General features: G+C 34.5%; 1 protein-coding gene across 5 annotated transcripts in view; it reads left to right on the top strand.

Annotated features, from left to right (window-relative positions):
- The window catches only part of LOC111052496 (T-box transcription factor TBX1-like), a 44,985-nt gene that overhangs the window by 8,403 nt on the left and 20,267 nt on the right, over nt 1-16,315 (top strand). For 4 of the 5 annotated variants that reach the window (XM_022339192.2, XM_039442977.1, XM_022339190.2 and 1 more), the window contains exons 2-5: nt 102-535; nt 8,888-9,026; nt 12,086-12,202; nt 13,425-13,581. In XM_022339192.2, the coding sequence (XP_022194884.1) occupies nt 529-535; nt 8,888-9,026; nt 12,086-12,202; nt 13,425-13,581 (420 nt within the window). In that variant the 5' untranslated portion in view covers nt 102-528. Of the gene's footprint in view, nt 1-101; nt 536-8,887; nt 9,027-12,085; nt 12,203-13,424; nt 13,582-16,315 lie in introns of those variants that run through there. The other variant, XM_039442978.1, reaches the window with a different exon arrangement.

The raw sequence follows: 16,315 nt of genomic DNA on the forward strand, positions 1-16,315 counted from the left end.
TTTCTCTTACCCTCCTATCATTTCTGTTTTCTTCTCAGTAGTTATACCATAGAGCTCAATTATCAGAGATTTGAATAACTTTATTAACGTTTTTTTTTCAGTGGTTTTCTGAGACCGTATGGACTGACATTCAGTGAACTTAGTCGTATCTTACTATTATTCAATGAACGTGAACTTATCTTATTATCATTACTCTTCGAATGCAAAATTATGTTATTCTGTGAAAGTATTTTACTCTAATTTTGTGACAGTGTTTCAATATTATTATAAAGAACATCCTTATATTGAGTGTATAGACAAATAAGTGTGATTCTCCTATTTTGTGTTATCGGGAATAATTTTAATATTTTGAACCTGATGCATTGAAAAAGTGTTTGCAAGTGATTAGTCGCTCATCTTCAGAGCAATTTGAGAAGTGCAAATGCGAACAAAATAATGGGCTTGGGCTGCACTGATTGGAAGACAAGTGCACTTGGAAATAGACAACTATTGTAGCTGCAAATCATAAAGAGCAATCACTTCTTCAAAATGGAAGGTAAGAACTCACACACTTTTCTTATTCAAATTAAGTCTTTTTGTGATTCCACTATTAGCACTTTGTGATTAGCACTTGGTCAAATAATTAGATATTAATTAGCTATATTCTATATATTGTTCCAACTTGAAGTGCTAACATATTTTAAGATGATGTGGCCCATTGGTTGACATTAAACTTCATACGATTAATCACATTGAACTGAAGATTATAATTATTAAGATTGAAATACATTACAGGGATCCCCAACGTTTCTAAACCTCTTGATTTCTTGTGAAAATTTAGCGTATCACCATACCCAAATTCATATATAAAAGCGAAATTGCACTCATTCACTTATTGCACTCGTTCACGTTTCTTAACCTCTTGATTTCTTGCGAAAATTTAGCGTATTACCATACCCAAATTCATATATAAAAGCGAAATTGCACTCATTCACTTATCAATAGAACTAAAAATCAACTGGACCGAAAACGTACAAATTTGATAGGTTTGTTCAGATAGAGGCGTACTAAGAACGGATTTGAAAAAAATCCCAAAGACACGCCAGAAATCTGCATTTTTCAGCGTTTTTTTTTTGCGTTTTGTCAGCTTTATCAAGAAAAAGAACAGAAAATGTTCAAAATCAGTATGGAAGCTCAGCTAGGGTATAAAAATCTTGTCTTTGAAGGACTTTGATATAACGCTAAAGATAAGCTTCTAAATCAGAGAGTTATTTTCTGCATTTTCTGCGTTTTGTTAGATTTTTCGAGAGCAAATGAACCGAATAATTATGTCCAAATTCAGTTCCGAAGTTCAGCTAAAAATTTAGTTCAGTTGTAAAAATGATGGAACCCTTCTGTTTTGTAATAACGCTAAAGATACACCCAAAATTAGCGGGGTTTTAACGTTTCCCAGTATTTGTCTGCGTTTTCTCAACTTCTTCAAGAACTAATTGACAGAAAACGTTCAAATTTGATACAGAGCTAGGGTCTGGATATGACAGGACTTGAAAATATCCTCAAAAATACACCCAAAATACCAATACGATCAAAATCTGGCATTTTCCCAGAGTTTTCTCATTTTTTCAATAATTGATAGGATTCATATTCAATAATAATAATCACACAGGTTAAATGTGTATGTTTGGTACACAGGTTAAGCTGAGGTGAAAAGTTTTCTATTAGAAGGGCTTTGAAAACGCCAGAGATACGCCCAAAATTTGAGTTTTTTCAGCGTTTTTCTGCATTTTCTCATATTTACAGAAAACGTTCTAATTAGAGCCAGATTATATTGAGCGTTTTTTTCAGGCGCCAATCCAATCAGCCAATCGGAGAGTTTCCTGCCCTACCGACTCTAAAAATGCCGTCTGGAAACGCTTGTAAAAAGGCTCCGCCGAATATTTCGCCAAATATACGCTTAAAATTTATGTTCCTCGTTATTTTCCTGCTTTTTTATTATCTCAAAGACAGAAATTGTTCAAATTTGGTACACAAGACGTTCTACATTATTTATTATTCATCATTTATATTCTGATGTTGCTTTCCATAACGAAACATTATATAATAACTCTGTTTTAGTTCTGTCACTGTGTTACTTGTAAATATTCGAAAAACACTTACTTTTCTTGGAGTATTGAGGAATGCATTTCACTCCTGAAGAGGAGCTTCATCAGCTGAAGCTCCATGAAGCTGAAGCTCCATGAAGCTCCTCTTCAGGAGTGAAATGCATTCCTCAACACTCCAAGAAAAGTAAGTGATTTTCAAATTTTTACAAGTGACACAGTGTCAGAACTACAACAGAGTTATTTATATTCTGTATTATTATTATTTTTTACTATGTGATTTCTGCTGTACAGTATTTTGATGTGCATAGGTCTGTCTGGACCTAGCACAAAATAAAAATCAATCAATCAATTCAATATTCTCAAGGGTTTGAAGCGAGTTCTTTCAGGGTTTTCCCGAACAGTTGATCATGAAAATGTAAACTCGATACACAGGTTCAGGTTCAGCCAAGGTGATAGCGATGCTAAATTAAAGGGTTTTTAATACATACTTCCAAATTTCTCATGTGAATGAATAATTGAGAGTTGGATGTTAATGTTTCGTGAGTTCTCCACATCATTCCTTTCTCAAATTTCAAATGACTAGACTGAAATATAATAATTCTCATAGTATCTTAACAAAGTCTTCAATTGGTAAATAACTGAATATTTATTCATTCTGATAAAAATAGAGATTTTCAAAATCCTGCACTTCATATAATTCAAATTAACCGGTAATTGAATAGAGTCGAAATATCTTTTGACTTTTGACGAAGCAAGTCAAATTCAGGTGAAAAATGCAGGAGAGCGAAGAGAACTTGTTGAACTTATAACTGATAGGAGCCGGAGGTCCAATCTGGCAAGGCGAATAAGCCGGCTAGTTTCTCAATAAGTGTATAATGCTCACTCTTCTGCATGTGTTCGATCTTTTTTTTTTTTAATTTAACTCCCAAGACGGATATGCAAAGGCTCAAATATATTTTTACATATTTGGAATACAGGAGAAATAGAAGACAACGATACCAATTCACACTAGTGTTTGTCACATTTGGATAGAAAAAACCAGTAGAATAATAGTACAAACTCAGCAAAAAATTGATCATCAAACGAAAATATACTATTATAGTATTTTGAGTAGTACTTGTTGATGTTTTCGTGTGATCAGATTGGAATATCAACTTTAGATAAGGATCTAATCTTTATTTATGTGTTTTCAACACTTATTACGGACAAGAATTTATAAAACCCCACCCAAATGAGTAACGTAAGTTATTAGGGAAAAAGAACCAAAATCAAAAATATAGATGGAAGACCTATAATTCAAAAGTAAATACCGCCGGTACAGAAATATCATACCTCAGAAATAATCTTTATCAACATACTTTCTGTGAAATCCATATAACTTCATTTCAGTTAAATAGTTGATAGTGTTTCGGTCTCAGTTCTAGTAACTTAGTTCCATTTTGGATTCGATTTTCATTTAGTTTCTTTTCTGGTACCCTCACATCACTCAGGCGTGGAATCTAAAACATTTCCGTATACAAACGAATTGGAACCCCTGTTATATTGGATAAAAATAACTAACATATTCAGATATAAATAAATACTAAAATTCCATCCAATACTTGGATAATGGATACTTACACCTGTATTGAATACGGAGTTTGAGCATTGAGTGGTTAGCTGAATTCAATTGAGTTGATAGTTGATAATTGAGAAAAGAATTGAATGATATAGTGATACGCTGAATTGAACATTGGCTGATGGAATAGTGATTCACAAGTTCTCAAGACTGTTTAGATTAGAGAAGTATCAACATCTTGAGAGATAATTAGGAATAAAAGCTTCATTGAGGATGAATGATGATTTAGCTGTTCAGTGTTCAGCATAAGTTTTAGAACTTTAGAAACAAGTACTGATTGAACACGATAAACGTTATATCCTTTGAGCTGATTGTGTGAGAGAAAGAGCGAAATATAGAGCGCAGGTAATTTTCATAGAATCTATGACAAAAGAGCCGGTAAACAGTAAAGACGACGGTAAATTCCTATTCACATAAATATCATGAATAACCATTTATACTGAATTAATAGAATCTCGATAATTCGGACCTCTATGATTCTTAGTGAAAGCTTAGTCCCTTGAAAAAACTAAAAAACTTGCACAATTCATAGTAAAGCATTTCGTATTTCGGCCCCCTCGATGATTCGTTATATAGATTATTCGTTAATAATCTTCGAGCTTATTTGTAACTTTTCATAAACCATGGAAGAAGATAATTTCAGTGTACTATCGCTTAATTCTCCAGCCATGAGGTCATCAATCCGAGATTACATAGAATGCCAGACGAAGCAACTGTCTGTTGACAATTCAGTTTAATTGAGTACTGAATTGGACGTCAACGTGAAGTACCGTAATCAGTTTGTGAACGTTAGTTATGAGTCGTTGAAACTTTTATATTAATACATAATAACTATTTGAATATCATTTTCCATTTTATCCGTAATATTCAGCATTCTATTAATCAATTGTTTTCTTCATCAGCATCCAAATTTATCCCCCTTCTCCTCCTCCTCTTCCTCCTCCTCCGTCATCTCTCTCTGCTCTTCTACAATAGCCTCGATAATCCGTCACCTACCTAATAATTGCATAATTCCTAGTAAACGCTTGGTCCCGTCAACTACGAATAATAGATATTCTTATTGTAGATATTCTACTGTAGTAGAAAATCATAAAAACTGATACCCAGTGAAATTCGTAAACATTCTATAGATGACTTATCTAACATTTTTAAGAAAGATGAACTTGGGTCGCCAACAGATTTTTGGCGTATCTCTTGAAAGTAATTAGGACAAAATTAATCACTGTGGTAGAATGATTGATGTTTGTTCCATAATGTTCGTTGTTTATCTATTATGTTCATTGCTTGACCAAGTTGCCAATCATTGTCAAGTGGCAAGCCCAGTGCGAGAATGAGCCTGAAATGATTACTTTTTTATAAGCGTCTAAGAATCTGACTTTTTTTCAAAAAATGAATAATTTAGCTCGATGCGATAAACGTAATGTTGAGAAGAACTACTTTGAAACAATTCATTGTAAGGCATTATTCCAATTGAAATATTTTCAAACAGATAAAGTCAAAAACTGCATTTTGTCAATTTTACTATAAAAAATAATTTGTTTTTCAATAGGGCCTACATAGCAAACCAAAATCTAGTTATAAAATAAAATAACTCCCATCATTTTAAGAGCATCTATGGTGGAAGTCCTATTATATTAAGTGAGCAATTTCTGTATATATTTTTATATTTGGTTATTTATATTTATTTATGTCCAACGAATCTCGAAAACATCTCTAACAATTTTCACGAAATTTGGAACATATTAAGTTTATGATTTAAGAATTCGATTGTACTAGGTCTCATCCCTGGGAAAACTCGCTGAACGACATTAAAAGGATAATTCATCCTTGGAAAAACAGCTGAGACTTTCGTCGTCTGTGGATAATAAAAAAGTGAGTGAGACGCACTCGGTCTATGGAAAATCAAAATATTTCATCCCCGAAATTCATAAGCTGACGTCAGCCATAAAATATAAACACGATCATTTTAAAGAATTGTGTTCTGTTTATCAATAAATAAAAATAGCAAGCGAAGCTCGGTGCCCCGATAATCACTTATAAAGCAAGCAAAATTCGCGTGAAATGCTTTTACAGATTGCTGTAATATCAGTATTACTAGTTGGAACCTCTAGAACCTGATAAAATCGAGATTCCTGTGCAATTGCATTCTCATAAATCACTGGAACCTGAATCCTATCGCCTGAATCCTTGATCTTTGCAATTCTTGTGATGAATTATGCGTTAGGCCTATTCCACATGGACAGATCACTGCTTCTGCTTCTATGTAATTAACGAAAATTTTCCTCCTCCTACTGTATCTTTCACACAATGATCCCACGGCTGGCACATTAGACTCTTAGTGTGACTCATCTGTTTTTCTCAAAGTCTCACTTTCTCAAAAATGAATATATACGATTCCTGATTTGATATTTGGATTAACCCCCCCCCCACCATTTTTTTCGAAAATACCCTAAAATAAGGGAGTAAATAACTATTGGAAATCAACGTTTCCCTGCCGACTTAAATAAGGAAAATAATTCTATGAAGAAATTATGAAATTCTTCAGCCCGTCAAAGGGCAGGTTTTGAAAATATCAGCAGGCAAAGGTTTTGAAAATTGTTTTAAAACTACAAAGGTTGAACCTCAAACTTAAAGCTTTGGAAGCTTTAAACTTGGGTTTTAAGTTTTTTGAACTTTAAAACTTCTTTAAGAGGGGTAGATGAATTATATTATTATTAACAGCTGGCAGGAAAACGTTGATTATCAAAAGTTTTTTAACACCCTTATATTTGGATATTTTTGAAAATCGGACTTACGCATGTAGATCTTGGCGGTGATGAATAATTCCACATCATCATGTGAAAGAAGACATTCTCCTTTTTGCATTTGGAGAAGTCGTGACTCCCTGGTTTGAGAGTAAGCGATGTGTATTGCTGCTGCATTCCTCCTGTGAGTCTACATTCGATTCAATTTAGTAAAGCACTATGTAAAAATGACCTAAAAAATTTTGTTATCAAGATATTGTTTGCTGAATGTTGAAAACTATTCAACTCCTTCAAATGATTTGCATACGGCAATGACAAAAACTCATTGGCAATATATTGAAACTAGCCGGCAGCCTCGCTTGGCCTACCTTATCGCTCCGCACCCTGGACCCCCAACTGACTCATCCAGATATGAGACTAGCAGACTCGCTTCCCTCGCCTGCATTTATCATTTGAGCTTGCTTCTTTACGTCAAAAAATCAGAAGAGAATCGTTTATGACAACAATCAGGCTAGATTCAATCACTTAATCTGAATTATGAATCTCAGAGTTCTAATAATCTTCATTTTTATCAGGATTCCAACATATAAAGACTTGCTCAAGATATTATTAAAATTATCGTATTTCGGTCTATTTTCGTATAAAATGAGTGCTGCTATCTAGAGATTGTCTGTTTGGTGTAAGGGTAAGGATTCCTGACTAGCAATTAGGAGGTACCGGGTTTGATTTTCGGGCTGGCAAATAATTTTTGGATAGTAGCTCTCATTTCTATGAGCTCTAATTTCTATCTAGCTGTTAACCCTGTTGTCAATATTTGCAGTAGCAGAGGTCTTCGGGGTGATTTGCAGCATTTAATTTGGACTTTCGTTTGATAATAATTATTATGGAAAAGCTAGATAAACAGAATAAAAATTCGAGATAACCGCCATCATTACACAAGCTAAACCTGTAAATTGAGTTGAGACATTCAAATTCAATCGTACTTGAAAACCCTGAAAAAAATTAACTCACAACAAACTTCAGTGAATATTGGGAAAATCTGTCCATAAAATAATGGAAAAGCTGCAAAAATAAGGAAAATGCCAGGAGAATAAATTATAATCTTGATAAAATAATACAGAAATTTTTTATAGTATACCAATGTAAAAATGGTGATTCCATCATAATTAAGTCCGCCTAACTCCACCTCCACCAAATGATGAATATTTTTATTTCATTACATTAAGAAATGAATTGAAAGTATAGGATAATTTCTAGACAAAACTTCGGTAAACCATTCCAACAAAGCAGAATATAAAACACCTAATGACTTTATATCCAATAAGAGCATCAGATAAGTACATGATTATTTATTTGTACTCGCGAGGAATCTTATTAATTTGGAGGCACTGAGCTAGACTGAACTTGCGTAACAAGACTCATACGATTTTTAATTCAAGACGTTTCTGAAAATTCCGGGAATACCTATTCCAAACGCAAAAAAAAATATTAGATATATCTTCGGTATAATTTATTTTACAGTCCTCATCATTTCTAGACCCAAGCTGAATATGTGTTTCTGTGTACCAAATTTAAACATTTTTTGTCTTGTAGTTGTTGAAGAAGCTTATAAAACGCATGAAAACGTTTTTAAAAAACGCCCATTTTTTCAAGAGCGTTTTTTTCAAAAATGTTTGTCAAATCCGTTCACAGCGGGCCTCTAGGCTCTAGTCTAGAGGGCCGTCTGGACATACCTGTCAAATTTAAACGTTTTTGAACCAGTAAATTTTAAGTTCTGTTGATGAGTGAGTGAGATTCATTTCTTGTGGAAATTTCAGAGTTCCTACATATATTTATGATATTTCGCTTTTATATACTGTACAATCTAGATACGCTGTCAATAAACTAGAACTATTGCAATAAAACTCCAGCGTGTATGGTTTTAAGCAGTTCAGTTGTTGACTTATGAAAATGAAAGGTCGTCATAACACGAACTCATTGAATAGAGTGATACTCTTATAATATAATAGTATATGTATGCAGTTTCTGACTTTCTGTGAGCGAATAGTGTGAGAGAAAGAGCAAAAAATAGAGCTTAGGTCATTTTCATAGAATAATTGTGAATTGCCAGAACAGGAACATGGCAACACTGTCCTCATATTCGCATAATTGAATGACTTTTATTGTAATCAGAGTTTTAAAATTTGCATAGAAAGGTAAATTGTATCATAGAATAAGGATACATATACAGAATGTCTCATTTATTTTTATGGTTGTACTGATATAAAATTAATATGATTCACCCTTGGGGTCTTATAATAGTAGTTCAAGATTCTAGTTCGTGAACTTTTCAAAAGTTTTTTAACCTCTTTACTGCATACCTTCACGATGATCGTGACGAAATATTACTTTTTGCTTCCAATCCACTCGGCTTCTACACTTTAAAACATTTACTTTGTTTACAGAGGCAAGTGGAAAGGAAAATAACTGTCGAGAGAATAAGCATCCTGCTCTTTCAAATGTGGGGGCTACTCTTGAAATGAAAGCGTTATGGGAAGAGTTCAACGATCTTGGCACAGAAATGATTGTTACCAAAGCTGGCAGGTCAGAAATTTTTTCGGTCTGGCTTTAACTTACCAATCGCATGTCACAACCATCACCAATAACCATCTTCTTTATCTTTAAGTTTCGAAAAATGCAAGCTACTGTCCATAAATGTAGCAGAGGGCTGTTAGATTGAAGTCGCTTAGCTTAATTCTCTAAGCTTTGTAGCTTTCAATTATTATCCTCTTTAAATGATATATCTATGTGTAATTACATTATATATATATATATATATATATTATATATATATATATATATATTACATTTGAGTGTTTCGCGGATGGATATATTATTATGTAAAAGAATTAACCAGGTACATCCGTTTGTTTTGACTTACTTGAGTCTGACGTTTCGTCGCCATCGCTGACGACATCTTCTGAGGGTGGCGTCGAAATCCACATTCGGGGTCGAAGAGCATACCTCCTACCCCCTCCCTCCACTTGCTTGGGCTGGCGCTGTTGGGTGAGTGAAATTCCAGGAATGTTGTCTTGTTTTGGTGACAATGGTGCTGAAGCGGGTTTCATTGTACCAGGTACTGGGCAATGAATATATATATATATATATATATATATATATATTATATATATATATATAAAATATATATATATATATATATATATAGCATATAACAGAAGACACTTTAAAGTTTGTAATATAAATTAAAACAGGAGACACAAGACATAAATAGATTGAAATCACTTAAAAACTTACATTAGAAATAGGGAAATTTTCGGAGACTGAGTCTCCATCCTCAACCGAGCAGACTGCAGTTTTAAATCCAACGTCATGTGACCACAGAGTACGCACGGAGAGTCAATTGTAGCAGCAGAGACCACAGATTATGCGTGCAGACGGATGGAGAGAAAAAGGGTACAGATTCAGGGGACATTATGGGGTATTTAGGGGGCGGTTACAAACGGGATATTTAAGATTTGAGTAAGTTATGAATAAGGAAAGGTGTATTTAAAATAAGAAATCAAAAAAGAATTAGACTAAAATTGGAGAAAGGAATTGTAGAATTGAACTTGAATTAAATTTATTTTTCATTTTTATTGAACATTTAATATATATTTGATAGCTGTTAAATTTATTATGATATGATGAAATTTATTTCAATTTAATTAAACAGTTGGTAGCTATGGTACTATTGCTGTCTGTTGAGACCAGGACTAGAAGCAGCTCCAAGCACCCAAATAAAAGCCAATTCTTTCGTCTTGACATCTATGGTGGGGGCTGTGGGAGGGAGTGTGGCAAGGACTTTGACTTTGAAGCATTGGTCAAAGTTCTTGTTGTGCTCAGAGCCATGGGTAGGGATGAGTAGGGAAGTATTATTTTTAAAGGAAGCCCTGTGATTGTTGATCCGGAGGTTTAGGGCAGTGGTGGCTTCACCTATGTAGAAGGCAGGACAGAAGTTGCAGGAAAGGAGGTAGATGCAATTTTTGGAGATGCAATTACTGGATTGATGGATTTGGTGGGTGTAGTTGGTGATAGGACTGGTAAAGCAGATGGAAGAATCAGTGATAGGACAGGTTTTACAGCGGGGGCGTTTGCAAGGTAGGGTACCAGGTGGAGTTGGGATTTCATCAGAGGTGAGTGATTTGTTTTTACCGAGAATTTTCTTGAGGTTGGGAGGTTGCTTATAAATAAGGGTGGGTGTTTGCTGGAAAAGGTGTTTGGTAGAGGGATTGGAGGAGACGACATTGAACAGATCTTCAAGGACAGGTTTGAGGTTTTCAATTCCAGGGAAGAAAGTGGTACAGAGCTTTGGAGTTTGTGGGATTTGGGAATTTTTTGTGGTTGGATTAGTGCCAGTTTTGGAGGAGATTTGTCTCTGTATCAACCTTTCAGGATAGTTACATTTCAGGAGGGATTGGTGGAGTTTTTTGAGGTACTGGTCAAGATGGTGGGATCACTGCAAATTTTTTGGCTTCGGATTGAGAGGGGAAATGCTCAAGGGATTTTAAGCCTTCAGAATGGGGGATGGAAGTGTAGAGGGAGGCTACATCAATGGTAACAAGAAGGAGTTGTTGGTCAGTTGGAAGGGTTGTGTTTCTTAGGATATCTATGAAGTGGAAGGAGTCTCTGATATGAGAGGGTAAGGAGGCAACAATGGGTTGGAGGTGGAAATCAACAAGGGCAGAGATTCATTCTGTTGGGCTATTTATGCTTGAAACAATGGGACGACCGGGATTGCCTTCTTTATGAATTTTTGGAAGAAGATAGAAGTGTGGTGTGTTGGGAGAGTCTGGCAAAAGGATGTTGATGTCTGAGTCCGAGAGGCCTTCAGACGGACCGTATTGCATCAGAAATTTGAAAAGTCTTCAAATGTATAAAAGTGTTCAAGTGTATACTATATATATATATATATTATATATATATATATATATATATATATATATTATATATATATATATATATATATATATATATATATACTGTATATATAAAAAATTAATCAAGCATAAGATCATCAGAGCCTCAATCTCGCTCAACGAAGTGAATATTATAAAATGCGAAAAAAATAAATTCATCAGTTATTTATCAAGTTCATTATCAGTTCAATTCCAACTCCTATTGATTGATAACCAGGAGTGTGACTCATATAAATCTGTTCTGATCCATCAACGTTTGATTTATTTGAAAATCTGTTAAAATGGAATAGTCAGCAAGGTATTCAGGCAGTAAAATTATCATATGCCAGATATGAAATCCTTGGCTTTAAAGATGCTTTGGGGATGTCAACTGTCCAGCTGTACCATAATTTTACCTTTATTATTATACATTCAATTCTTTTCATGTTAACCACAAGGAAAATTCCTAATCTTCTTTTTGCTTTTCTGTTAATTTGATAGACTTCTGAATTAGGTACTTTTGAAAAGAATCCATAAAGCTATATACATCAAGCATTGTTTATTAAAATATATACATTTTCAATTCACTCTCATCCCTCATAATGAATAATGCAATACTGAGGCATTATCTACATTACAATATCCATAATATTATCAATACTTACATTATATTAGAAATCTGAATGACGATCATTTTTTTCCTCTTAGGCGAATGTTTCCAACATTTCAAGTACGGTTATTTGGCTTGGATGCTAATGCTGAGTATATGGTCATGATGGATTTTGTACCAGTTGATGAGAAACGATACAGATATGCTTTTCACAGGTGAGAAACTTCATGATATCACATAAACATGTAATTTACAACTCACGATGTCTGATGTGTTCAATGTTATCACTGATTGTCCACAGCTATGTTTCAATACATTAGTTCATACCTGAAAATAACCATCAGTTTTCAATTGGAGTTGTCCGGAAAACTATGTTGAGAGTTGATTTCTCTTCGGGGTAATATTGTATCAAAGACAAGGTTCAGTTTTTTGGAATTACTGGGCGATGTTAACATGGATTTGATTGAGGCTGGAATGCCAAATATAAAAATGAGTCTCTACGAGTTTACAATCAGTTTCGTTCGACTCTTTCACTCAACTAAAGCATTCCTGTTTATAGGTAAAGAAGTAAACAATAGTTGATTGATTGAATAACTTGTACAGTAATAGAATGGAATGACTTATTATATTTCTATATTTTTCATGAATGTAGAAGTAAGATTGATGCAAATTGCCAACAAACTTCATATTTAAAAAATTGTATCATATTGTACCAGAAGAGATGACTTTAAGAAGAAACAGATAAGATAATGACGTTGAAAAGATGACCAGAGAAGAGACAACTTTGATATATCTTTCGGAAAAATTGAATTATGGCAGCAATCAATTGATAATTTCTGAGTTATTTTGCATCTAGCCTATTTGTGTGGCACCATGTTCCGTTCAATCACTGCTTACGTAATATTGCATTGGTGAACAATCACCAACTTTGAAGATATGAGAGGCGTTTTTTCAATGTTTATCCACAATTCAGAACCACGCCACATGTCTCTATTCCAAAGCTACAATCCGCAATAGTAATAGAGCCATCTTCTAAGTTTTTTTAATAAGTAGTAAATCTCATTGTATTAGGTAATAACAGTAATTTTTCCAGAAAAACACAAAAAAACAGAAGAAGGCACTATTACTCAATTTTAGAAAAAGGATTTTTCAAGGAAATCGCAGATGCCTGAGTACTTCTAATTGAGATTAGAGTAGTTGAAGTATATACATTAATAATAATTATAATGCGATTATGATATTCCCAATAAATTGATTAAAAATATGAATGAATTAATGAATTCTGGTGGATTGTAATTTGAAAAACGCAGATATCTCTCATCGAGGTTAGAGTAGTTGAATACTGTGTACATTACATTGTTACTGTAATGATAATGCAATTTCACGATATTTTAAATAAATTAAATGACGAATGAAGTGTGGTGCATTGGCTTGTAGTTCGAGTTGGGTGGTGGCTGGTAAAGCTGATCCCATCTCACCCCCTCGGGTTCACGTGCATCCGGATTCTCCCGCCAGCGGAGCGCAGTGGATGAAACAGATGGTGTCTTTCGATAAGTTGAAACTCACCAACAACCAACTCGATGACAACGGACATGTAAGTATCAAGCATTTATCTTTCACACAATGTTTTTTCTCCCATCTCAATTTGTTCAATAGTATTTATCTCCTTTCGAAAACGTCTCTTTTTTACACTGATGAATTCGAATCATCATGGAAATGAATAATCCTGTTCATTTGAATGGATAATCCTGACTATTTGTATCAATGGTCCTGTTGGTTTCAAACAAGCTGGCCTGATGGCCGAGTTGACTCTGTGCTATGAGCGTAAGGTGGTTCTAATGTTTACATCGAATGCATGCTGTAACACTTACGCATGTCGTAGAAGTAACTGAATAGTACTTTAGCACATGATGTATTTTTTGTAAGAAAGTCCACGCATTGTTAAAATTCCAATAAACGGATATGTCACCTCAACTTACTTTGTAAAGCATGTCGCAATGGCACTGTCGCCACGATGCGACGCAAAACGTCAATTTATTGTAGAACATGTAAAAGTAATCAGCGCAAATTAGCAACACGACAAGACGCGATACGCGTGGTGCTTGAAAAGTCGCGTATTGAGACCAGACCAGCACGTATCAATGGGAATCTACCGATTGCGCCCAGCGGTCAGAATGTGTTTGGCCACTCACATATTGAACATAACAAAGTGAACATCTGTGACGTCATTTCGCTCACACTAACAGCCAACGTTCCCCGACCGTAGGAGCGAAATTCAAATTCACTTTGATGACATGATGACACTCACTTCCATTATCGACTGACGACGAAATTTTCAGCTGTTTTTCCAAGTATGAATTATCCTATTAATGTCCTTCAGCGAGTTATCCCAGGAATGAGACCTAGTGCAATCGAATTTTTATATCATAAACCTAGTAGTTCAGAGAACAGATACACGCCCGCCTATTCACACACAAACACACATATATAGGCCTACATCAAATTGGATTTAGAGTATAATGATATAAATGCAATAGGATCGGTGGGGGACGCTGAGGAATAGAAGTTCTTTATATTTTTGAGCTAGGATGCACGGTTAAAAAGATAAAAAATCTGAAACTTGAAATGTGGGTCTTAGGGAGGGGGGGGGGTAAATAATTGAATGACAAAAAATTCAAAATTTTCAACATGTAATGTATGAAATAAGACCGCCTTCGAGCTCTGGAAAATAAAAGTTTCCTACACTTTTGAGCTAGGATGCACAGCTAAAGAGATAAGAAATCTGAAACTTGAAATTTGTGACGGAGGGGGATTATCGAATTCTAAATTTTTGAAATTTTGAACATGTGATATATGAAATAAGACCAGCTCGGAGCGCTGAAGAATAAAGGTCCTCTACACTTTTGAGCTCGGAAGCACGGTTTAAAAGATAAAAAATCGGAAACTTGAATTGGGACTTTGTAAAAAAATCGAAATGCCAAAAATTTTCAACATGTGATACAAGAAATAATACCGCTTTGAAGAGCTGAGAAGAATGAGCACAATTTGAACCTGATCTGATAAAGTATTGAAAAGTTAGGTTGATTTTTAGGGTAAAATTTCCGAATAAAGGGCCGCCATCTTGAAACGGGAATGAATTTGAAAATATTGAATACATACGTTTCTGCGCCTTGTTTCAAATTACTTGTATAATTTCTAGTCGAGGCGTTATCCGAGACTAGAATTTCATTCGAGCACTGCAAAAGACATTTACGTCCAAGTAACATACACTATTTTTTGTCATAATAATCTAAAGAAGAATAATTGAGGAATAGAAAGCATTTACCTGCTTGTGCTGAAGTTACTACGTGCATTCTATTAACACTAGTAGTTCTGCGAACAGTAGACCTCGCTCATGAATACAACTTTCAATCTAATGAGAAGGGCCAGTACAGTAAGTACAGTATATTGTGAAGATTTAGCCATGTCATCTATTATTTTCTCCATTGAAAGTGCTAGAGACACTGTTTCCAGGGACACCGGACTTATCAAGGATCGTCTCCATATTTACAATATAAACATATATTACAACTTTTCTAATAATTAATTATAAGAAATCGATCAACTGACGGAAAAATGGAATATGCAGTAGCCTAGGCAATTCAGATGATGAATCGTCTCACAAACGATGGTGAGATGGAAAATGATTTTGAATAAGATGAGTTTGTTGGTGACAATGACATAAGGTTGTTAATGATGTTTTTCATGAAAAGTGGATTCAATGTTATGGCTTGCATAGGCATGCAGAATGTTAATGCTCACAAATCGGTTTCCAAACTCATACCTAAAAGAAAACAAAAGACTTGAAACTGAAGAGCGACACAAAAATGCACAAAAAAATTGCATAGTTGCCTGTAAAGTTGGTATACGGGCGAAAGTTTTACGTGACAACGACTTTGAGTGGTAAAATAATTTTAATGTGAATATTCATTCCTATAGTAGAAAGTAGGATGAAATAATAGTTACAATTTAAAACATTTATTTATAGTCTACAAAGAATTATATTTAAAACATTAATTTATACAAAGAATCTCACACTGAATTTCATATTAACAAAATTTTATTTTTACCTTCACACATCCTCAACAAAATCACTCTGTGCCGGTTGCACAACAGTCGGTTAAATTTTAACCGTGATTAATTCCACGAGAACCAATCAGAGAAGCCGTCTCTTCAAAAACGCCTTCTCTGATTGGTTCTCGCGAAATTAATCACGGTTAAAATTTAACCGGCTGTTGTGCAACTGGGCCTATGTCTCTTTTGCTCTTAGGCGGGCTAACTGTGCTCGA

This window comes from Nilaparvata lugens, chromosome X (genome assembly GCF_014356525.2).
Source record: "Nilaparvata lugens isolate BPH chromosome X, ASM1435652v1, whole genome shotgun sequence".
In the NCBI taxonomy this organism is placed as follows: Eukaryota; Metazoa; Arthropoda; class Insecta; order Hemiptera; family Delphacidae; genus Nilaparvata; species Nilaparvata lugens.